This window comes from Antrostomus carolinensis, unplaced genomic scaffold (genome assembly GCF_000700745.2).
Source record: "Antrostomus carolinensis isolate BGI_N321 unplaced genomic scaffold, ASM70074v2 scaffold10747, whole genome shotgun sequence".
NCBI lineage: Eukaryota > Metazoa > Chordata > Aves > Caprimulgiformes > Caprimulgidae > Antrostomus > Antrostomus carolinensis.
Window position 1 is genome coordinate 21,861 of NW_010328082.1, and position 24,003 is coordinate 45,863.

Here is a 24,003-nt window from a genome sequence, read left to right on the forward strand (position 1 = left end):
TCATGTATGAATTTTGTAGAGCCACCATTGCTCATTTTTGTGAGGTGCCCTATTCCCTTCAATTGGAATTCAGCAATGAATTCCCAGAAGCTAATAGGTTTATGTTTTGAACTTTTTCTCTCCGTTGGGCAAATCATAAAACAGCTGACGTGCTGACACCTGAATATGTTTGGAGAGAGAAATAGGATACTGGCACATTAGAGCCATCTTCCCAGGAGTTTTTTCACCTCCTCTCCCTGTAAATTGCCACCAAAGTTGTTGTTCTAGCAGCACTAATGGCAATTAGTATCTGAAAGCTCTCGATCAATTAGAGCAGACAGTCTCAGGCAGCGGGAGATCTGCTGCTGGACTGGCTGGCAGCGCGCCTTTTCCAAAGTTGTCATTGTCCTTGTCCCTATAAACAGAGATTATAAGTAGAAATTATTTACAGTGATGGATAAAAACAGTATCTTTTCTTGGTGTCTTATGAACTGCCTTTGCTTTTAGAATAAATCTTAACAGTCAGGAATCACTAAGTATAAAATATTGACACACAAGGCTTACATCTCTAAATAACAATTATCAGATTCCTTTTTGCAATAAGCAGAAGGCTTTTTCATATATCTAGAAATCTATTTAATATTTAATGGACTCCTAAATTATTCATAGGTTAAAGTGTTCAACTCTTGCTGTCATTTAAAGAGCAAGTGCCCAGCAGGAGTCTTGCATGAGGCTTTGTAGATCACGTCAAAGCATAATGTTTGATTCATTAAAGAAATGTTATACTTCCAAAGGTAATAGCATCCGATTTATATTCTGTTAATCCTGGCCTGACTAGTAAAAGACACAGTGAGATTTCCTGTTTTGATTCTTACCTACCTGCTCAGTAAAACTTTTCACCATCCCACAACAAATTTAGGATCCCAAGTTACCTGGTACTGTTCCAGGAAAATCTGTGAAACCTGTTAGGTGGAGAAACTTGGGTTTTTTCTGCAGTCATGGATAACTAAAACAATACGCTTAGTTTTGAGTGTAGTTTATAACACTGCTCAGCTTTCTGGAAATGGTATGCAAAGATATAGTATCTAGAGCTTGACATTGATATGAATCAGGGTAACTCCCCAAACTTTGTTGAAAAGTGGGATCTAGTTTTTTGTCTCCTAAGGAAATGTCATCCTTGATCTTCTGATTTCCTCAGGCTTCCCCTGCTCAAGTAAACTGAAGGTAGTAAAATTAAGTTCCCATTATTTATTTTTGCTTTTTGGTGTCTGCTTGAATCCCCTGAAAACTTTGTTAAAAAGGCACTTTTGGAAAAAAGGACAGGAAAATAAAAAATGAGGAAGAGGAGGAAGGAAGTTTTCTTCACTTAAAAGCCTCTTTGGCAAGGACCATCTTTTCTACTTTGCATTTTTAAGCACCTTTTACTACTGGATATTGGTTTGTGCAGTTCTTCAGTCCCATCGGTCATCTAAATAGCTTAAACACAGTGAAAGCTTGATTTTTTTAAATATAAAGTGCCTATCCTCCATATGTTCCTGTGCCACAGGGCCCATTGACCGTGGTCCCACGCGAGGGCATGTGTCATGAGGAACCTGGTGGTGATGGTTCGCAGCACTGGTGGGGTGTCCGTACCCAAAGAACCACCCTCACTGTTCCCCGGGCACGACTAACCTGTTTGGGGAGGGCAAAGTGGAGACATCCCCAGGGTCTTTCCTAGTTCCTCTCAGGATTTTGGGAGTGTGAGGAGGATGCAGCTGTGCTGGGGCTCCCCCAGCAGCAGGGTGGCAGCCCTTGGGCTTCCTCTCCCAGCAGGAGTTTTGCTGAGGCATTTGTGAACTTTTTGTGTGTAATAGGAGGGAGGGGAAAAAAAGCAAGGCTTATCTTGCAAAAACTTGACTAGCTTACTGTTGGTTGTAGTGGTAGGGAACTCAAAAAGGATACAGTAAAGTTGCCTAGGAGTTTCTTCACCGAGATCTTTTACCAGTGAGAGGAGGATGTGTGTAAGCTAGGATGAGCCTTTCCATTTATGCACTGATAATAAAGTGCACATTTTTTAATACAGATTTTCCTCAAGGGAGGGAGTTTAATTCTGTGTTTTATGGACAGGTTTCTCTCCAAACATTAATATTTTATTACTCTGTTTTATAACACAAGCAATCTTATACTACCTAGAAATACAGAACATACGTAGAGGAGGGGAAGGCCCTAAGTAGCCCTTGCAAAACACCTAGGATGAGGGAGAATGACTGCAGTGTTGTTCACAGGGTCCTGAACAGAGTCTTCTTTAGAAACATGGGAAAGATGGGAAAATGGAGGCATTAATGTCCATGAATCTTCAGCTAATGTCCAGCAGTCATTCCTGTGTGTGCTCACACGTGCCAGCTGACCCTGCTCCCTGCTGCCAGAGCACTTATTTCTTTTCAGTCCTCAGAGCTGCTGCTTTTTTTTTTAAAGCTGCTGTGCTGAATCTTCAAAGGGTACCAGATTTTAATTTGATGAATTACAGAGTTATCTACCCTTGTCTGTTAATTGCATGGAGAAATTTCTCCATGACTTGTTTTCAAAGTCATAACAGCATTATTTCTTGCTCTATGTCTCTAAAGTTTTGAGCAGAAGGAACCTAAACTGTTCTGATATTGTTTCAGGTAATTCAGATATTTGTTTTCATTTTTGGGTTTGGGGGCTTCCTTAGGTTGTGTGTTTGTTTTGTAGATAAGACCTGCTGAAACAGCTACCATTTGGCACTTGTTTCTGTGAGAAATACTTCCTTTAAGCACACTCTGCGCAGGAGTGGAGAGGCTAATCCCATGCCTCTGAGAGAGGGTTATTTTTATATAATTATTTATACAGCCCCTCAGTAACATGATATCAGGAAACAAGAATGATAATGTGACACTGTGCTAAGTGAACCCCAAACAAGAAACTAAGAGGACTTTGTTGGGATTAGAAACTTGATACAGTCTTTTCTTTTGTCACAGAAGTATGTTTTCCAGCAGATAGACGAGTTGGATTTCTCCAGTGGTAAGGTACATGATTTGTTGGAGACTCACTGATTGCCATGTTTTAGAGAAATAAAATGAGTGACAGGTTGGAAATGGAAGGCAAGGAAACAGCGTGTGCGGAGAAGAGACACAGTAGGAGATAGCCCAGCCCTGCAATCGGGTGAAGAGCCTGCAGGGCTTTTCCCTGCTTCAGTGTCAGCATCTCTCCTGCACATGTTTTTAAGCACATACGTGGACCTCAGCAGAAATCAGCCAGGAAAATAGTGCGAGATAAATTCTCTGGAGTTGTATACAGCTGTTGTTTGCAGAGCACAGATTTGCTCATAGTCTTTTTTACCTTCACTCACATTTTGATCATGAGACTAAAGCATGGGATACAGCCTGGTTCTCAGGCATCTCCTTTACGTCCACGTGTAAGATGCCAAGTGGGCCAGTCCTTCTAAAGTAGATCCCAAGTTTCCATCCCAAGGCAGTGGAGAGCTGGATTTATCCTCATGGCCTCTACTCCAGCAGGAGGGTCTCTGAGCTTTGGACACAAGTCTGCACTTGGAAGAGCAGCAATCCCTCCCTGAGGCTTTCATGGGTAATTGCCTCTGTCCGACGGTGCAGGGGAACATGGGGATGTGCTCTGGGAGTGTCCGTCTGCTGGATACGTGGCTGGGTCTCACCTGAAGTGTACATGACTTCCAGTTTCTTCCCAGTGCCAGGTTCTGTCAGAGGCACCCAATGATGGGGGACCTCATAGGTGGGATATGAGGTGCAACCTGGAACAAAATGGGGGTTTTCTCTGTGATGTATTGTAGACAACACAAGTGCTGCCTGTAGGAAAAGCTGTTTGATCTGTGCTTTGTATTGGCATGCTTGGATTAATGCTGCTATGCCTTGTTTCAGCATTGTGTGGTAAAAGGTAAAGAAGGTGTGTGTAGTAAGAGCTGTTTCTGCTCTGGTTTCTGTTCCCCAGGGATATGAAGCTGGACAGTGGACGCCAGTGCCATTCTACTGGAGTGTGTCTGAAAGAGATAATTGGTCTTGAAGGTGTGGAGCTCGGAGCAGACGGGAAGGTGGGGATATTTCAGTTCCTACTCCCTTAGATTTTATGTAATAAGGGAAAAAATGGCTTAACTAATAATGAGCACGGATAGAAAAATGAATTATAATGTGCAGTGTAACACAATAGTTAAAGCACAGTATTTGCAAACTGAAATTCAGGAGGACTGCCCAAGCTGTCAATGCAAACAACTCTGTTTCCTTAGAGAAATTTATTTGCCTGTGGCAACATCTGAGTTTGTAAAGCATTACTGAATCATGCAGCCTTCCCCTGGCTCTAACAGGAAGTATCACTGCACAGTATATTGTCAGGGGCTTGAAAATAATTTCCGGTGAGAGTTGTAATCTGTAATTCTGTTCACTCTCAATTTTATCTAATAAAATAAATTTTGCTTAACAAAATTTATTTTTCCAAGGAGCGGGAAGACAGTAGTACAAATCTGATGAGTATTTAAAAATCTAAGAGTGCATTCACTTGAATAGAATAAGCAATTATGAATCTTGAGAGAAAGTGATCAATTTCAAACAAATATCTAGAGGAGAGACAATTTTAATCATAAATTAAAACTTTTTTTGCTGAAAGCCTGATGTATTCTTTACAGTTCAGTTTACCTCGTCTGCTGTCATTTATGGATTTAAAGGCCCTAGGTCAGTGCTGCTACACATGCTGTGCTCACCTAACCAGGTGTCAGGCCAGACCACAGACTGAATTCCTGAGGACAATCAGTCTGCTTATAGATAAATGAAAGCTCATGTGATTTATTTGATACCTATTCTGACTTCCTCGTGAACCAGTCTAGAATCTGAGACTCTTTTTTTTTTCCCTTCAATATAATGTTATTTTTGGAAAATAAACCTACAAGAAGCCAGACGTAGTCTATTCCTGGCCAAGGGTGCAAGGAGAGAATTGGTACACTCTAAAAAGAATTTTGACCCAAGTTATTCATTCACACTTAGTTTATGATGGGAGGTAGTAAATGATGTCCCACAACCATTGCTATAAGCTGGAGCTCACTTACAACACCAGTTAGACTCTGCCAGCCAAAATCCTACAGGAGAAAAATACCAGAGAAAGTGCTTAAGTTTAGCAACATTCAGATGATTTGCCTCTAGCAGCTCTGTGCTGAGGGACCCATATAGATGGTGCTGTTTCAGTAAAGAAGCTGCTGAAACCTGCTACAGAGAAGGCCCACTGGAAAAAAACTGACCAAACTGACATATTTTTAAATCTGACCCTTGAGTAGGATTTTGTAAATCCAGTGTATTAGAGCTTGTGTGTTTGTGGTTTTGTTTTGTTGAAGAATTAATGCCTTTGCAAAAGCTTCTTTTGCATGGATAAACTGACTGCACTGAAGCAAATGTAGGTGACTGCTGTTTATTCATCTGTGCCTAACTATTAAATCCAGAAAATCCTCTGCTAATTTGGCTTCCCTTGTGTCCAATTGGGATGCACCAAAATCATCCCACTGTAGCCAAGCTGGGCTGATAGTAACTGCCTGTCCCCTCTGACTTCCTTTTTAGACTGTTTCTTATACACAGTTCCTATTTCCCACCAATGCTCTGGGAGCTCGGAGAAACACAATCGACTCCACTTCATCCTTCTCCCAATTTCGCAATGCAAGCCATCGTAGCCTTTCTTTGGCAAGAGCTAACAGCACCCAGGGGAGCATTGATGCAGGTAACTTCTCAAAAAGCTTGTTTTAATATCCTTGCATAGCCTGGTGATAGGCAGTTATTGTGAAGGATGGACATATGTCATAGTTTAGCCCCGTTTTTTGCTTAAATTAAGCAAAATATAGTCTCATGTTGTGGGTGAAACAGAGCTTGTTCCCTGTTTGTTTAGCAAAGCTGGCTTACAGCTGATGGAAAGTTAAGTAAACAAGATTGCTGGTCATATTGACAGCCCCTGATGGCACTCGGCGTGCCTCCTCCTGTCACCGGCATTGTTTGTTCTTCCGCATCGGGCTCTTCGTCACCTTCCTTTGCTATGGAAAATTTACAGGGGCACCACAGTAGTCATAAGCTGAAGGTGTAAATCATACTCATGACCTTTATTAGGCTGGAAAGGGCTGTGTTTACAAAACTGGGCACAAAACATAAGCCAGAACACTATATACTTAAGATATTTTGGCATGTTAAACGAAACAAATCAAACATCTGCATAAACAGATGAAAACTTGTTGCTGGGAATAAAAGTCATTGTGGAGCTTTATGTCATTTTGCAGTTCTTTAAGCCCTGAATTCCCATTTAGCAGGTAATTCATAAGCTGTAGGTCTTCTATATCTTTGCAAATTGATTTGTAGAGTTTTCAAGATTTAGAGAAATCTTTTGACTCTTTCAAAAATCCTACATGAAGATGATGTTGTGCATTACCTGTGAATTCATTTGCTTCTTCTGTTAAGTCCAGATATTTCTTGATTAATTCCTTTCTTTTATTTATCATTGTGTTATAGGTAGTGACCTGGGAGACTTTGTTGAATATGACCCAAATCTTTTAGATGATCCCCAGTGGCCATGTGGCAAACATAAGCGGGTTTTAATATTTCCCTCATATATGGTAAGTGATATGCGAAACTAAGTGTAGCACAGGTAAATTTTGGTAACAGTATTTTGAAGGTTGAGGTTACATTTGGCTGTATTTTAAGAAGATTTTTTTTTTTTTTTAAATCTACTAATAACAGCTGTTTGGAGTGCTTTGTTCTAAATGACAGTTACTTACCGGGACATGTAAAAACAAACTCATGGAGGTATTACAAAAGTAAACACTTTTATTACCACTGTATTTCATAAATGCTTTAGATGAAAGACTTGTTCAAACAATGCGTTCATTCTCTCGCATTCAGAGGAAAATTTATACTTCCTCTAATTGGCATCTATTACAAAATAGGAGGATGCCCATTAGGGTTTTTCTGAAGTCATGAAGCTACATTGTGTTTTGATGCTTATCATTCATTCCATGCAACAGCGCTTCAGTGTCTAGTAGAGCCTTTGTTTCACAGCTATTTATTTCACCATGGGATAGTCCTTCCTCTAATTGCAGCAATTCTGAGCAAAGCCTGTATATTTTTCACTATATCCAAACCTGTAACAATACAGATGCATAACTGTTCCCTGATCCATGCTCTAACTCAGTGTTTTCTGTGGTAAAGAGAATTCTGTAGCCTTTTCTTGATTGCACCAACTCTGTAGACTTTGGTGTGTTATTTTGGCAGGACTGTTGCAAGATGCAGTGCTGTCGTATGCATGTGAGCACGTGTCTGAATTATACATCCAAAATAGTAGCAGGCAGCAGGGAAAAGCTTCTTTTTTTTTCCCCAAAGTGGTAACCTAGTACTCTTATCTATATACAAATAGGATAGGATTTGAAACACTTGAGGTCTAAAGTGTTGTCCATGTCCTCACTTAACTTGGAACAGAGCTATTATTGAAGAACCTACTAAGATATTTAAAGATACAGTCTTTGTAGGTTTGCCCCCCACCCTGGTCTTTATTTGATAATAGGGCTCTTGGGTGCTTCTTGAAAATAAATGGATTTTATGTGTTCCGTGTAGGCTGAAGCTTATCTCCATGCTGGCAGGAGTGTTCTGTCTGTTGTACAAAAAGGCTTAATCAAGCTCTGAGACTGTGTTTGTGCTAAATTTTCAAGTGGGAAGTACAGTATGTCCTCTGCTTACTTTCAACCAGTTTTACTTTTAGGGTTGGCAAGTTATTTTTTGGCTGCTAACCCACAAAGTTAAATCTAAGTGGGAAAATATTTGTTAGGTTTTGATCTGGTTATTGTCATGGACAGGGAACTGTCTTCTCTCAAACAGAAGGACGCTGTTAACTAGCATCCAAAGTGAACACAGCTATAGCAGTCACGGTTGTGTTTCCAACCTTCCCCAGGCTGTTAATGTGCCCCAGGTGATCTGAGTCCTCTAGGATCACCTGAGGCCTTTGATCCCTTTTCAGCTTGGTGCTGAGATGAACATGGTTGGGCAAGTAAAAATAAGATAGCCAGGGCAGCATCTTGCAGGGGAGGTCTCTGAGGCCCAGGAGTGGTGTTCAGTGCCCTTCTTTTCCATATGCTGGTTAACCACAGCATTTTGAGGTATTTTTATTGCAATAAGGAGCTGACTGGGGATTTCCACTGTGACAGAGGAGTAATTAGAAGCTTTAAAGGTGAAAATGGACTTCAAGGGCAATTGTTAAAATCAACGTCATTGTTTGTCTAGAGTGTATCTGCATTGACAGGGGTCTCCCTGCTGTTTCATTTTCTCTAGGGGTTAATTACTGCTGTGTCTGGAAAAACACCTTATTTCACATTTTGGTTTTTGCCTGAATTTGCCTTCCAGCCATCACTTGCTCAGCATTGCCTGAGGGTCTATAGCACTCTTGTCTCCCTCTCTGAGGGCAGACACTAATGTAAAAGGGGGCTGAAGGACATTAAGTGCTGTGTTTCTTTTGTTGGTAGGGATAACTGGCACATGCCAAGAGCTCTCTTGTCCAAGGTCCAAGGATTTTGCCTGCCCTGGTCGAAGAAGCATAGCTGTGATGCCATGCAGGAGCTGCACAGCTTTGCAAGAAACCAGAGAGTGGATGGTTGTTCTTCAGGGCTCGGCTGAGAGATTTCACATGGGGCTGGTGCTTCCTTCAGCCACAGGAAAGGAGAAAAGGTAGTGTCAGAGTGTGCTGGGAGCTTGCAGGTTAAATAGGATTTTGCAGCTCAGGCTGCAAATAAGGACGGCTTGTGCGTTGAGTGGGTGAATATAGGGTCATATTGGCTACGTAGGAGACTTTACTTGCATCCCTATTAGACTTGTCATAGAATCCTAGAATGGTTTGGGTTGGAAAGGACCTCTAAAGGTCATCTAGTCTAACCCCCCTGCAATGAGCAGGGACATCTTCAACTAGATCAGGTTGTCCAGAGCCCCGTCCAGCCTGGCCTTGAATGTCGTCAGGACCTTCTACCACCTCTCTGAGCAACCATTCCAATGTTTCACCACCCTCATTGTGAAAAATTTCTTCCTTATAGGTAGTCTACACCTACCTTCTTTTACTTTAAAACCATTACCCCTTGTCCTATCGCTACAGGCCCTGCTTCCAGACTTAGCTGGCATTCCGCCTCCCTGCAGTTCACATCAGTGTGACCAGGAGCATAATAGGCTGTAATTTCACGTCATTTTCTTCTCCAGGTATAAAAATCGACGTATGCTGCAATTAAAGCAAATTGCAGTCTGAGGCCAGCGAAAAACCTGTGTTTTTGTCCTGACCGTGCACAGCCATCGCGGTATTGACAGACCTCTGCCAAATGGCTGCAGAGCTGTAGAGCTGCTGTACCCAGAGTGAAACCAGGCTCTGGTCCTGAGCGGCACGCAGCTGCGATCGCTGCCTCTCGCAGGCGCCGGAGCAGCTGAGAGCGGCTCTGATGTCAGCGCCGAACGTTTTGTTGTGTTTGGTGAGCTGCAGCTTGTAATTAAAGTTCCATTACTTGGCCAGCATTTAGCATTAATGCTTGGCAGCTGCAAGCTTGTAGATATGCCCCCCCTTCTCCCCCAGCCCCTTATGGATGTCAGAGCAATTAATGGGGGGAAGGTGTGTGGGAGGAATGTGAACACGTGTCGGTGTGGCTGAGTGAGGCTGGATGCGGGGCTGCGGCCCTGGCTGCGGAATAGGGCTACACGCACCAGCGTTACTCCTGGGAGCCCGGCTCATGCTTTGCTGGCCAGGATTTCTCTGCTGGTAAAACTCTGTTGAGGTCTGTGTGAATGTTGCATCAGTAAACACGGCAGGCTTTATCCTCAGGCAAAATGTCTGGTCCTGCTTGGATTTTACTCTGAAATACATGCAGTTAGCACTTGAGCCTATGCAACATACAGTTCCCTCCATTTTTGTGGAGCCTGAGTTTTTACCTGCAAGTCCTCAGCTGTTTTCAAGGAGTAGCTGAGCTTCCTCCTTCAAGATAGCCGTGGGGAAGAAGTGCTTTCAGTTTGGTCTTTTTTTACAGCAAAGTTCCTAGCTTGAAAGGATAAACACTTCCCTGTCGCGTTTCTAGAAGTAAAACCCACAAACAGCCTGTCAGGGGATGATGCTGAAAAAGCAGCTTCATTACTTTCCCAACACAAACTCTATGGCTTCTGTTAATTGTGTTAGTCATATTTAAATTCTCTTCTACCCCAGATAAATTATTTTGCTTTATGTTGGCTTTGTAGGAGAGTCTACAATCTATACCGCAGTATAAACAGTAAGAGGTAGAAGAATTTCATGCTGGGGGGCAGGGAGAGGAGGGAAACATCATGTCACGGTTAACAGATGTCTTCCTGGCTGATACTGCTAAAACAGGAATTCTTGCAGGTTCTTAAAATCTCTCCAGAATGGGAACTTTATCTACCAGACAGAGCAGTCATTTCTGTGCTGGAGTCTCAGGCTGACCAGGGTATATCCAAACTCGTCAGTGCCTCCCTGGCCTCCCTGCATTCTCGCCAGCAGAAACAGACTCCTTCTATGCAGAAGGAGAAAATTCACCCTGCAGCGGGCATGTGGCTTACCCCAGCAGTCCTGCTTTTGTTGGTAACACAGAAACACAGGAGCATCTTCAGCTGGCTGCTGTACACTGCCAAAACTCGCAGCAAAAGAAGAAAAGCCTGTATCGGTAGCGTCTTGACTTTGAGTGACCCTTCTGTAATAACATCCCTGCAATATCCACTTATCTGTGCCCAAGGGATTCACTTAGAAATTGCTTCAGGTATTTAACTATGATTTCAGTGTATTGGTTTAATTATGTCAAAATAAATTGGCATCTCTACACCAAAAATAAAAAAGCATGTCGCAAAAGTCTGCAGTGCTCTTGCAGCGGGCTGACTGTCAGCCTGCGTTTGCCAGGTACTGCAGTGATGTCAAGCACAGCCAGGCTGCATTATTGAATATTAGTCCTCCAATGTGATTTTAAAATTAGAACTGCTTGCTGCCCTGGCCGTTTAGTCTCACAAAAGCCCTGCATGATGATACAGAGCATTTGGTCTCTTGCTCCCCTGTTCTGTCTTTCACAAGGAGCATCAAGGTCAGGAGCACTCCGCTACAGCCAGCGTCCTTCAGCGTGCCACCACCCTATTCTTCGAGCTGCTTCCACAGTTGTGAATTAAGCATCTCTAGACTGCTTTTTTATCAGCTGCTGACCTTGTACCCAAAAGTCTCAGGGAGCAGAGGGTCACAGTGGTGGTATATATTCATATTCAGACCCTGTGCTCTATGCATTTGATGCTATATTTCACTGAGACTCAAATAAACAACTATATTGTAGCAATGACACATGGTATTAATTGAGAATGATTCCCATGTGTTAACTGTATAACACAAACTGGAACCCTTCCATGTACTTTAGTTCAAAGAGGCAGTTTTGAGATTAATTGCTTTGTGAAATTCGAAATCTTTCAGTTTAACATTCTTGAACGTTAGTAACATTCTAACAACAGAAACATCTTCTTTTAGTCTTCCTTTTCCTTTTTTTTTTTTTTTTTATTATAAATAGGGTATCACTCCTGTTTTCCATCACACTTTTAAGCTTCTGCTCTGTCAGGATTCCCCCTATATATGCATCTTTAACCGCAAGTATATGAATGAGGTTACTGGCAGTTTATAACTACATCGCTGGTCACCAGGCAGCGCAGAGTCATTGACTTCTTTTCATTTGTTATATGGTTGAGAACTTACCACTGACCTACTGAAAGTCTGTTAATGGTATCAGTCTGCTCTCTGTGAAGTAGATTTATCAAGAGTACACAGTAATGACAGCTGAAGAGAGCCCTATCATATATCTTTCATTTTATTCACCTATTTTATTCTGATATTATCCTTCTTAAGCAGGAGACACAGGCATCCAAGGCTAGATCATCTTTTACTGGTAGTGTGCCAAAGTACGATTTATTTTCAACAATATTTCATCTTGCCAGTCTTTTCAAACATTTCAGGCATCCTCCCTCCTCCCATATTTATGAAACTATATATACATCTTTCCTATGAGAAAGCAGCTGCCTGAAAACACTTGTGAATAACACACAAGCTAACCTCCAAGTTCAAAACTGCCAGCCATGCAAAAAGTGTGCAGAGTACAGACTTCGGCTGAAGCATTCGTCATGTTGTCCAGGCATCTGTCAGCTACCATATATCAAGGCTTTCATTTGTCTTGCGCAACTTCCACCGCCAAACTAAAATATACATATACAGATTTGTATACAGAGAATGTGAACAGACCTCACGAAGGAGTATTGCTGAATACTGAAGTGAAATGTGTTTTGTGCAAATAAGCTGTGAGAAACAAGACAGACGTTTCTGGATGACAGAAGTTACAAACATTCGAGATTAGGGTGCGAGAGAGACGGTTTGGTAGTTCCCAGTGCCTTGCTCATGTGTCTGACTGCTCTGGGAGTGCAGGGTGCCTGCCTGGGGTGGATAACATCATGTATAAGAGAGCATGTTTGGATAGAAAAATGCTGTGCTCCTTTTAGAGAAATATTTGCAAACCCTTCATAAAATTTGGGGCATTGGTGTTGAATGATGCTTCTATGTGGGCAATAACAGAATTGTTCTGGACAGACAAAAATCCACGCCATTTACAGTCATGTCTTCTCAATGTGGCAGTTTTGTTTGGGACTCACGGGCAGCTCAAGCACAATGGAGTGGCTTAAAACAGAGGAGAGGAGCAGAAACATTGAGCAGAGAGCAGGCAGTGAAGGATGATGTTGGGTCACAGCCCTCCTGTGTCAGATCCCAGCTGGTCCTTGTGGGTCACTGGGCCACCCCAGAGGTTTCCTCTGCTCCATCTCTCATGGCCAGGGGCAGTAGCTGGGGGTTGCTGCTCAGTGCCAAGCTGTTCATGGGGTGCATGTGGTGCCCTGGGCAGGAGCAGGGTTGGGGACCAGGATTTCTATGTAGCCTCATGGATTCTGTGCCCCAGACACAGTGTGACAGTGAGAGGGGTGCTCAGGTGCCTGGTCAGAAACAGAAGAGGTAACTTACTCAGTCACTCAACAAACACTAATTCAGCATTGCTTTTAAATTACCTGGCAATAGGTAACTTTTTTTTTTGCTGCCTGCCTTTCTGGTGGGCAGGGTCCCCCAGTGCGTTTCTATAGGCACTGGCCAGGCACATGGGATGTGCCAGATGAAGCTGGCCTTCTGCAGCAGCTATGGAAAAAAAAATCAAGGGGGAAAAAAAAAAAGAAGTTGCACAATTCCTTTTCTTGAGAATAAGGGCAGTTAGCTGAGCTCTCCAGCATGGCACTGACAAGATGAGACAGCTGCCTTAGAGCCAGTGTGTTCGAACATGCTGCTGTTATCCTGTTACATGAATCAAAACCAGCACACACCAGCTTTCATCTGGATTTCATTATTGTGATTTATATCATAGAGACTGTTGTCTTGCAGGAAGCACCAGTATGCAGAGTTGCGGGGGGAGATTCTTATCAACAGGACAAAATTGACAAATCTCTCTGTCTAAAAATAGCTGTACCTCCTTACCATTTTCAGTTGTGAGTTGTCTGCTTATTCTCAGGCCTCTGAGTGCTTTGCTTTAAATAATTTTTTTAAGAAAGAGCTTTTCTCCTTGTAAAGAGAATTTAGCTGAATTCTGGCAAATCTCCTATGGGCTGGAGGAGTCCCAGGTAAAACAGATGGTGGCTGCAGAGGGGCCATGGGAAAAGGTGCACCCTGGGGTGCTGCTGCTGCTGTGTGGCAGAGCCCAGGGCTCACTCCCGCTCTGCACAGTCACCCCTGGAGCTGCAGTCACTCTGGCACCTACTTCTTAGAGGTGAAAGCAACTGAAACTCGGTGTCCAGCATAATTTCTGTGCAGCTGAGTCCACAGGATGGTTGGACCCTCCCTCCACTGCCATACACCTTCTGCAGCAAAGTGGTTTCTGTCATGCAGGTGAGGTTCATGCATGACTGCATCCTCCTTGGTGCGAGCTAAGGCAGTTAACTGGAGAGAGCCAAATGCAAGTCTACCAGAAAAAAACATGACTACTTTGAGGGAGATAATTAAGATAAAACTAAGGAGCACTGTGGTAATGGAGAGCAAACAACAGGCAGTTAGGTTTGCAATGAAGCACAAAATAAACTGTCATGTAGCTTTCCACAGTAGCACCTGAGCTCACTCTTTCTAGGATTGCCCAAGACAACCAAAAAATGCTGGTAGTAACTAAAATCATTGTTGGATTTAATAGCAGGTAACCTTTATGTGCTCAGTGTCTCTTGGCTCTCTTAAGTAAGAGCAGCATGGGCTGATGCTTCTATGCTTTGAGTAGCAGATGGCACTGGTCTAAATTATGTTATGTGGCTTGTTTCAGTAGTCCTCTTACAGGAGTACTAAGAGGAACCTCCTCTTAATAACACATAAAACTCCCAGCATATCTGTATGTCAGACGCACCCAACTTGCTGATGATCCTCTGGCAACAAAACCAAGGAGTTGGCAGGCAGGCAGGCAGCAGCGTCTCCGGGAAAGAAGGGAGAGAAGTAATTGGTAAAATTCTTCTGCTTCAGAAGGCTGAGCTCTGCCAGGTGAGGTGAAGCACATGAGAAGTTGTGATGAAGAGCCATGGCTGCATGGGTCGATGTGTACATCCTTCCAACCTCAGCAAGATTAAAACCAGGCCGACTGACACATTCAGTTATAGGATCATAGAATGGTTTGGGTTGGAAGGGACCTTTAAAGGTCATCTAGTCCAACCCCCCTGCAGAGAGCAGGGACATCTTCAACTAGATCAGTTGAAGCCTTTCACTCCAGCCCCAACATTCTGTGATTCTGTGAAAAGTTAGGTAAGTTTTACTTCCCTTCATGCTCAATTTGGATCCAGACAATAACATGATCAGATTACAAGAGTTGTCCAGTTGCTCTCTAGAGCCATTACACTCTCCTCCCCAAGCCCTTCCATATACTATTTTAATTATTTAAAAAAACCTGCAAGCATATGCAGTCAGCCTTTTTGACTCATTTAGATTCCCATGAGGATATAAAACAGTGAGGCTCCGTCTTCTATGAAGGCACATGTGACACATGTTCTGCATGCCTCTTTTCATGTCTTCGTGTTTAGTGTTAACAGTCCTTCGCCATAGTATAGGTTAATTATAAACAGAAATTAGAAGGGAAAAATTATCTTACTGGAAGGACTGCCCGTGCTGGAAGCTGGCTGGGATCTGGGTGCTTGGGGACCAGGTTGTCCTCTGGCTGCCCAAGCTGGGGCTCTTCTCTGCCTCTGTCTGAGGGGCAGAACAGCAAAAGCCAAGAAGAGACTTGGCACATCCCCAAAATGAAGGTTGTTTTGTTGTTCAGCTGATAGACCTTGGCCAGGTGAGTGGTGACAGAGGATTTGGGTAAAATGCTTCTTGAATGAAGACTAAAGGAACGAGAGAAGTGCTGCACACCCATAGATGTGAGCGCTGGCATTGCAGTGCTGGCCGGGAGGACCCTCTGCTACTTGGGGAAATTCTTTAGGTTGTGACAAAAAGGAATAGCAAGCTCAATGTAAAGGAAATACTCTGTACACTTTGAATGTTGTCTCAACTCAATGTATTTGTCCACTTACTGCCTAACTTACGACAGCATTACTGTCTTGCACTCCACTGAGTGACCTGCCATGTGGGCTAATTACCTGTTTTATCACAGAAGTATGCTGTGACAGTCAAGAATTTGTACCAGGGGTTCCTTTGAAGAATCAATTAGAGAGAGATTCACAATACGTTTCAGAACCACATGGAGATATGCACACAAAATCTGGTCATCAAATCAGTTACTGTGATGATTTTTTTTGGTTTAACAGCACTACTCAGCTAGGTCTCATCTACCCACATTTAACCTCACTCTTAGCGATACTTGGAGGATCCTGATACGGTACGTGTTGTTTGGGGCTTGTGCTGAACAGTCGTTACAGATTTCAGGCCACTTACTCTGTTGGATAAGTCACAAACAAATTGTTGCCTTAATTCAGACTTAATTTTCTCGTCCACTGAAAGCGTTGGGACTGACTGTCACTTGTTTGGTATTCCTTGCTTTTGGGAACTGAGTGATCTTGTTTGTTACAAACTAAAAGAGCAATTCTCTCTTGACCATGTGTTACAGACCACAGTCATAGACTATGTGAAGCCATCAGATCTCAAGAAGGACATGAATGAGACCTTTAAGGAGAAGTTCCCTCACATCAAGTTAACCCTCAGTAAAATAAGAAGGTACATTGCAAAGCTTGGTAAGGCTGCACCGTGATGCAGCTGTCTCGCATTTCAGTGCAATTGCTGCTGTACCTGAGGGGAAGCACAGCACTGATTGATTTTCCAGGAGCAGTGACCAGCAGAGGTGCAGAATAAGTCAGATGATTGATTGTTTTGATTAGTGGGCTGAGTAAACAAAATAGGGGGATGTGCAAATACACACTGGTCAGGTGTCAAACGCAGCATCTAATGGGATGAGGATGTGAGCTGGGCACGCACTATATTAAAATAGCCAGAAAAATAACATAGCAAAGTCTGTAAGATGATGACACTTAGCTTAAAAAGAGACTGAGTAAAAAGAAATGCTGACTTTTGTGCCTTGTCCAGAGAGCATGGCCAGCAGCAAAACAAGTGGTCAGTTTCACAGCAGAATTACAGTATTTTGTCACTGTTTCCAGCGTGGCTGGCTAGACATACTGCTTCATTGAAGTAATGATAATTTCATTGCACTGAAGTGGCCAGAAGGATGCTGAGTTGTGTCGCTCTGTAACCAGGCAATACTGCAGTACATGGAGACTGTCAGTTTGGATTTGACCAACCATAACCAGCAGCAAAGCTGCATATAGAGCACAAGCAATCAAGCTGTTGTTACTAAATAAATTGTATGCAGCTTAAGACCTCTGATGAAATACTGTTACTAAAAATGTCAAAATTTTTCAGTTGTTTTTTTCAGTTTGACACAACTGTCTACTGGGGGCAGTGAGGGGAAGGGTGAGGTCAAAATGTGCTGTGAAATATGTCCCCAGAACAGAGCATAAAGATACCTGCCCAGTAAATTATGTTTTCCTTTTCCCCTCCGTTTGACTAAGCAGGAAAAACTGAAAGGATGAATCTCAGGGTGAAATGAGAAATGCTTTAAAACACAGTTCACAGCATACTTGTCTGGTCTCTTTACTCAGCTTGAAGAGAGAAATGCGCAAGCTTGCTCAAGAAGAATGTGGTTTTGAAGAGCCCACAGTGGCCATGGCCTTTGTCTACTTTGAGAAGCTCGCTCTCAAGGGGAAGCTGAACAAGCAGAATAGAAAGCTTTGTGCTGGAGCCTGTGTTCTTTTAGCAGCCAAAATTGGCAGTGACCTCAGAAAACATGAAGTCAAGCATCTTATAGATGTACGTATCCATAGATTTCCAGTGTTCCTTCTACATGAAGTGCCAGTGTGTGGTCTACGCAAGCCTGCTTGTCAGTAGTCACGCTCTCCTCTAGGTTTCCAGATGTACAGCCAGCTAAATACCTTTTTTTGCTATATGTTTATATGGAAGCAGTAGTGATCAATGTCACTGCAGAGGTGAGGGAAGCTTGTTTGATGTGATTCAAGACCCTGGTGTCAGATGCTGTGAGGTCTGAGGGGTATCTGACCAGCTTTCTGTCAACACAAATAAAAAATTAACCCTCAGGAAATTCATTTTGCTTTTAATTAGGTTTTTAAGAGTCTCAATAAGAACTCTTATTTGCACTTATTAATTTCAGAGGGAGTCTAATATATTACCAAGTTTGTATTTCTTTCATGAAGATAAGATTTTAGGCAAGAAAACCTAAAGAACCTTTAGAACACCTCACCCAGTTGGTTTTTATGTAGAGTAAGGTGTTTGGTCTCCCACCCAGTCCATATGAGAGAGTTAACAGAATGGAGTGTTATTCCATAATCCATTTGCAAGCACCAAGATACCAATCTGATTTAATGCTTCAGAAAGTCAGGGCAGGTAGCTGGGTACTTGGCTACAACCAGTTCAGTTCAAGAGATGTGGAAACTTGGTTGGGGAGCAGAGCTGTACTCATGCCCTTCTGCCACAGTCACAGAGCTGGGTCAACAGTCAGTTTGTTAGAAAACCCTCCAAATAACCAGATAAAAATGAAACCCAGTGGGAATTGAAAAAGCTGGCCTTTCTTGCTACTCTGAAATGTTGGTCCATCCTTAAGACACATTTTGCTTTTCAGTAGACCCAGTGGGCAGAGAAGTAGCAAGCCAGGGAGATCTTATCATAAGAAGAGGATGGAGGGGGGGTGGAATATCCCTGAACAGCTGGTTGCCTACTTGTAGCATCCAAATCCAGTGAAAACAGCAGAGCAGATGGGAGGTTTTGGTACATTACAGCAGAAAGCCAAGTATGAAACCCATCCCATCCCTCTTGAGGATAGTAGTTGCTATTACTCACTGTTCTTATGGTTGCTGCAGATGACACCTTCTGCCTCTGAGGGATTAAGATCAACTGTATCTAATTGTAGCAGAAATAATTTCCCCAACAGGGTGTTGTAACAGTCTAATGCTGAAAGGAAAATTAGTGATTTCAAGCAGCACAGGAAGTTTATGGGCAGTTACGAGATGCATGTCTTCCATTACACAAGTGATTTCGATGTTTTCATGAAGCCAGGAGTTTCCTCTTCCTGCAGTGGTAATCACTGTGGTTGTTAGGAGATGTATCTGCTGGAGATGGAATGAGGGAAGTGGCAAACATGTCAGAACTAGCATGGCTGGCTGAGCTTTGTAAGTTCACCTTCGCAGTAAGGAATGAGTACATCCAGTTCATCCTGTTCTCACTTTCTCAGCCTAGAGCCATGCAGGTCCAGCAGGGCAGAGGTTTAATGACAGCAGTATGTGTGTTTTGAATAATGTCATCTGTAAGAAAGCACTAGAAAGTCAAATCCTCATTCACAAAGGTTTGTTGTTGTTTTTTTAAACTCGGCTGTCATTGCAGAAACTGGAAGAGAAGTTCCGGCTGAACAGGCGAGAGCTGATCGCCTTTGAGTTCCCGGTGCTGGTGGCCTTGGAGTTTGCCCTCCACCTTCCCGAGCATGAAGTGATGCCGCACTACAGACGCTTGGTGCAGAACTCCTAGCGCTGGCTGCCCTGCGGGGAAGGGGCTCCTGACTGTTCCCACTTGGCTCTCCTGAGCTGCAGTTACTACTGGAAATGCAAAATCAGACTCCTCACACTTTCCCTCCCTCCCCAAAACAGTTTTTCCGGCAAGATAGAAGAAACACTGCGTCGATGTAAGACTCTCAGCTTTGACAAATTTACGTGTTGTTACTTTCTCAAAGCAGGTGAAGACTGAGCTGTTGGTAAGTGGTTAATGTGCTGAAACTAGGTGGTGACTGACCCTGCCTGTGGGGACTACAGCTACAAAAGTAGGCAAAAATTAGAAGGGCAGCCTCCACGACCACCCCTCTCTCCATCACACAAACCCTGGAAGCCCACGCGAGTGCATTCTCATAGCGCTTTTTCTACAGACCTGCTGCAACTTCTAAGAGGACTTCTTAACGTGAAAAAGCTTTTAAAGAGGATATCTTCACTGTGTCAAAAAGAATGTGCCAATCTATTTTTGTATCAGCAATTGAAAGTGCACTTTTTCCTGTGGGGTGTTTGTGTGTGTATCCGTGTGTGTGTGCGTGTGCGACACCGAACTGATCTCAGTGCAGGTGGTTGGCTTAGCTGTTTCTGAGTGTATCAGTTACCAATGGCAAAGATCAAGGTGACCTTACATGTTTACTTCTTGAAAAACATAACTACTGGAAAAGTGGTACATGGGATCATTTTTGGACACTTGGTTTTTTTATTCTCTGATCTTTCCAGCATTGTACCTTTGAAAGGATTACACTACTACTACGAGAGAAGGAGCAGCAACTGACCTTAAGTTTTCAGTCCTGTTTGTGATAAAGACGAAAGCATTAGTATGAGATTTCCATGTCATGTTTTTTAAAAATATCTTGTGTTAAGCCACATGCATATTTTTAACCTTCGCACTTTTCCCACTGTGGAGATGGTTAGACTTGCACTCTGTAGTGTTGTATTTCTGTGCTCTATGTTAGAGTGCGTAATAAGCACATTTATTGTGCTGTATCTTAAAACAGTGTTTTATTAAAAAAAAAAAAAAAAAGAGTAGGGCTCAGCAGTATAACAGGTGTCTTACAGCTCCCACAGCAGGGGCATCAGCTATTGTTAAAGTTTTTGGTTTTTAACTAGAATTGACTGTGCAAAACCTAAAATCAGTGCCCATTGAAATTAAAGGTCCAGTTCCTTTAGACATTTCAGTACTGGAGTTTTACAGTAAACTTCTTGCAGCTTCTCTGGTTCTGACTGGACACCCAGAAAGCTGGAGGGTTTCATCCAAGCTCCCCAATGCTGCATACACACTAAGCTAGCGCCATGCTTACGGACATCATTCAATTGCTGTTATCCTATGGGATTACACTCCTGTCCAGTCTTCTCCTCTGCTGGTTCACTTAACAAGCCTTGCCCTCAGCACGCCCCACACGGATCCAGTAAAGTCAAACACTTAAATTTATGGTATTTATATTATTAAAAAAAAAGTCTCAACTGTGAGATTTTAGCTGAAGCCTTACCTCTCTAAGTTTGGGAGTGCTTGCTCAGAGTATGGAAAGGGCGTGTGAGCAGAACGTAGAGAAGTGGGACATACCAGAGGATGTAAACACACTAATGCTTACTTTCTTTTGCTCTTACTTTAATCGGTTTATTTCCTTCAGTTAGGCCAGGAAACATCCAGTTTCTTTAACAGCTTTGACTCCTTTAAATTCTAGTATGAAAAACGCCTGCGTATGATTGCTCTGTAGGATCTGGAAAGGTTACACATGCCAGGACAAATGGGAATTTTGTTGATACTGTTGCTCTCCCTCCATTCTAAGGGGGGGGGTGACTAAGCTAGCTTACAGTTATTATTAATAATTATCTAATTTCTGATATAGATACATTCCAACAGGATTGGGGAGGAGGGGTAAAGAGAAAAGTGTGCACTTACCTAGCTGGTGCAATGCCCCACACTGCTGCAACCCACACATCACTCATCTGGCTGTGGAGCAAGGGAAAGGGGGCCCTCGCCAGTGCTCCTGCTCCCTCCTCCTCTTCCTCCTCCCAGCCCCCAGGCAGCCAAGGAACAGAGGAGCCAAGAGCCTGGGGTGTGCTTGACACCTATGGCTGCCCTGCTGGTTTGTGTTGCGTTGACCTACAAGCCAAAACAGTCCGTGGGTCTGCTAGGAGGGCTTCCGTCCTTGGCTGCATCCCTTCCCACTGAAATCATGTATATATGTTCAAGATTTGCTTCCCGTTGCAGAGATCTGTTTCTAATAGTGACCACTCGAGGCTAAGTAGAAGCTTTACCTTTCCGTAAAGGCTTCTGCCTTTTGCTTTCGAGTCTGATTTTTTTTTATGTTGCTTTATAGTATTGCAGGGAAAAAGCAAATGGTGATTGCAAGATGCAGACTAAAGAATGGCAGTCTTACAGTAGTCTTTAGAGACGCTATCGAATCGCGCTGTCACATCTTTTGTCTTCTGTGCTGCTACCCAACCCTGATCTACAGTTTACACAGATTTCTGAGATGAAATCTGATTGCTGGAGACTTTCTGCTTTTTGTCATTGTTCTTGTTGTTGTTTTGGGGGCAGGGAAGGGTTTCCGAGTGATGTTCAGTTACAGTTTGAATGTGGAATAAACACTTAAGATGGTGATGATGTTGCACTGTTCACTTAGGAACATATATAAAGCCATATGATGCTAGATCTCGGAGCACAAAGCTTGGTCAGTACAATTATGGTTAGGACAATGGGCAGGATTTACCCTCCTTTTCTCCCCAACCCTGAGAAAATTCAGGCTGAAGTGGTAGAGGAAATCTGTACCAAACAAAAAAACATGTTGATTGTTTGCCTTTGTCTTACATGGTAATGAGCGTTGATTTACAAGTGATTTTAGATTCAACTTTAAATAGTTTGGGAAAATAATCCATTCCATATCACTTGTTCTGCTTTGAAATTATATACCGTACACTCTACCATGCAGAGTTCATTCCTTTTCTAAAAAAAAAAAATGAATAAAAGTTTTAAAAAAACTGAAAAACCCAGACTCTTCCACCAGTGACAGTATGTAAAATTATTCCGTTCTCTCATCTGTATGTGTCAGATGGTTTTGGTTTTGTCTTCCTCTTGGACATAAAGCTGCTTATTAGTAAGCCAGTGGTGGGATTGCCCGAGGGCCCTTGCTGTCTCCATGCAGAGCCCTCACTTCCAGGATCTTTGTTCCAGCCAAGATCTTGATCTTCTTCTTCTTCCCAGACCATTGTTTTGGGTTTGGGTTGCGGTTTTTATTTTCAAGCCCTTCTTTTTGGCACCAGCTCCTCCTCCTTGAGCTGCCAGGCCCTGTTTCTCCCAGTCCGAACCCTCATTGTGCAGAAGGATGAGGCACAAGCAGGTTCCTCAGCATTGCTCGTGTCTTACAACCCCTTGTTCACTGGAAAATCTGGGATACACAACTTTGGTTTAGTCCAGGTGGCAGTAAAGTTTACAACTGGCCCCTGTACCAGCTGCAGTTCACAAGCAGCCGCTTCTGCTTGGGAAGTTGAAAGTTCAGTTTTGGACATTCGTGCGTGCACATACCTGATTATCTACCACCTATTGGCATTCAAGCTATTTCTTTTCCACCTATGACACCTCCTAAATCTAACACCTCACTAGATGGTCTCACCGAACAACACTCATTTATTTTGCATTTTCATTCCACGTTAATAAAGTTGAGCAAAAGGTTTGGCTCCCTACCTCCACCCATCACTGTCTAGGTTCTCTAGAGACCCCCCAGCTGTAAATCATATCTGTTGTCAATACAAACATTATCTGGATTTACACAGACCCCAGAACATAAAAATATACAGAAAAATGTCTTACTAAGCATTTTCCAAAGCTACTCATTAACAGGCAATAGCTTCTTTGGGATAGTCTGTAACATCTTTAAATGATAAAACTTCAGCTAATTGCTCCAACCTCCTAAAATATGGAGCCTACAGCACAAGTCTTCCCTGGAAGCAGTGAGGAGTAGTTTTGTTAGGAGATGGATAACACCTTCCCACAGTGCTAAAGGATTTTGGCACCAGGCCCCACATTAAACATTTTTTTTTTTTTTTTAAAAAAGGTAAAAGTAGTTTAGCAAGGTAAGAAACAGCAATCACACGATCACAGCAACAGTGCCAGCATCACTAGCTGAGACTGAAATCTGTCACATGTTGCACCTTTAGGGAGGGGCAAAAGGACTGTGGGAGGCAGATTTGAACTTCGTAGTGAAGAGGGGAGAAAAAAAGAAGAGGAAAAAGAAACTTCAGGTGCATCCCTTCCAAGAAAGTTGCACAAAAGCAAAAAGCCTTTCTGAAGTCCTATACCTTGTTCTTTCCCACTGACATTGCTGTGAGCCCGTACAGCCAGACTCCCTACCTCCACCTGCAGCCTGCTGTCCTGGATCAGCTCGGAGCAGAGCTTTTTAGTCACTATAAACAAACCAAAAAAACCCAAAATTGCCCAGACCCCAGCAAATACCAGGAGCAACAGTGAGAGGAGAAGCAATGCTTATAGTTTGCTACTGGGAAAGAGCAGGAACTGTGCTCCTGGAAAATGGCCTGTATACCTTCAAAGCAAGGCAGGGAGGACCAAGAAGTTGCTGAAGTGCCTGCTGACTTGAGCAGCAAACATTTCCTTCCGTTGGCAAGAGCTAAATATTGACTACTACCAGAAGTTAATTTACCCTTTCTATGCATTTCTCTAGCCTGTCACACACTTCTTTCCATAATCTTGCTGCGCATCATCTTAAGCCAGCTGGGACTCTTGTCTCTGCTACACTGTTCAGACACACGCTCCAGGACTTAATCATAGACTCATAGAATGGTTTGGGTTGAAAGGGACCTTAAAGATCATCTAGTTCCAATCCCCCTGCCATCAGCAGGGACACCTTCCACTAGACCAGGTTGCTCAAAG

The 24,003-nt window shown here is 43.0% G+C and overlaps 1 protein-coding gene across 1 annotated transcript in view; it reads left to right on the forward strand.

The window, feature by feature from the left end:
* CABLES1 (Cdk5 and Abl enzyme substrate 1) overlaps positions 1 to 19,741 on the forward strand; it is a 35,891-nt gene extending 16,150 nt beyond the window's left edge. The window contains exons 4-9 of the mRNA XM_010172120.1: positions 3,943 to 4,042; positions 5,550 to 5,706; positions 6,483 to 6,586; positions 16,121 to 16,227; positions 17,166 to 17,373; positions 18,958 to 19,741. Of these exons, the coding sequence (XP_010170422.1) occupies positions 3,943 to 4,042; positions 5,550 to 5,706; positions 6,483 to 6,586; positions 16,121 to 16,227; positions 17,166 to 17,373; positions 18,958 to 19,098 (817 nt within the window). The 3' untranslated portion in view covers positions 19,099 to 19,741. The remainder of the gene's footprint in view (positions 1 to 3,942; positions 4,043 to 5,549; positions 5,707 to 6,482; positions 6,587 to 16,120; positions 16,228 to 17,165; positions 17,374 to 18,957) is intronic.
* Positions 19,742 to 24,003: the final 4,262 nt, after the last annotated feature.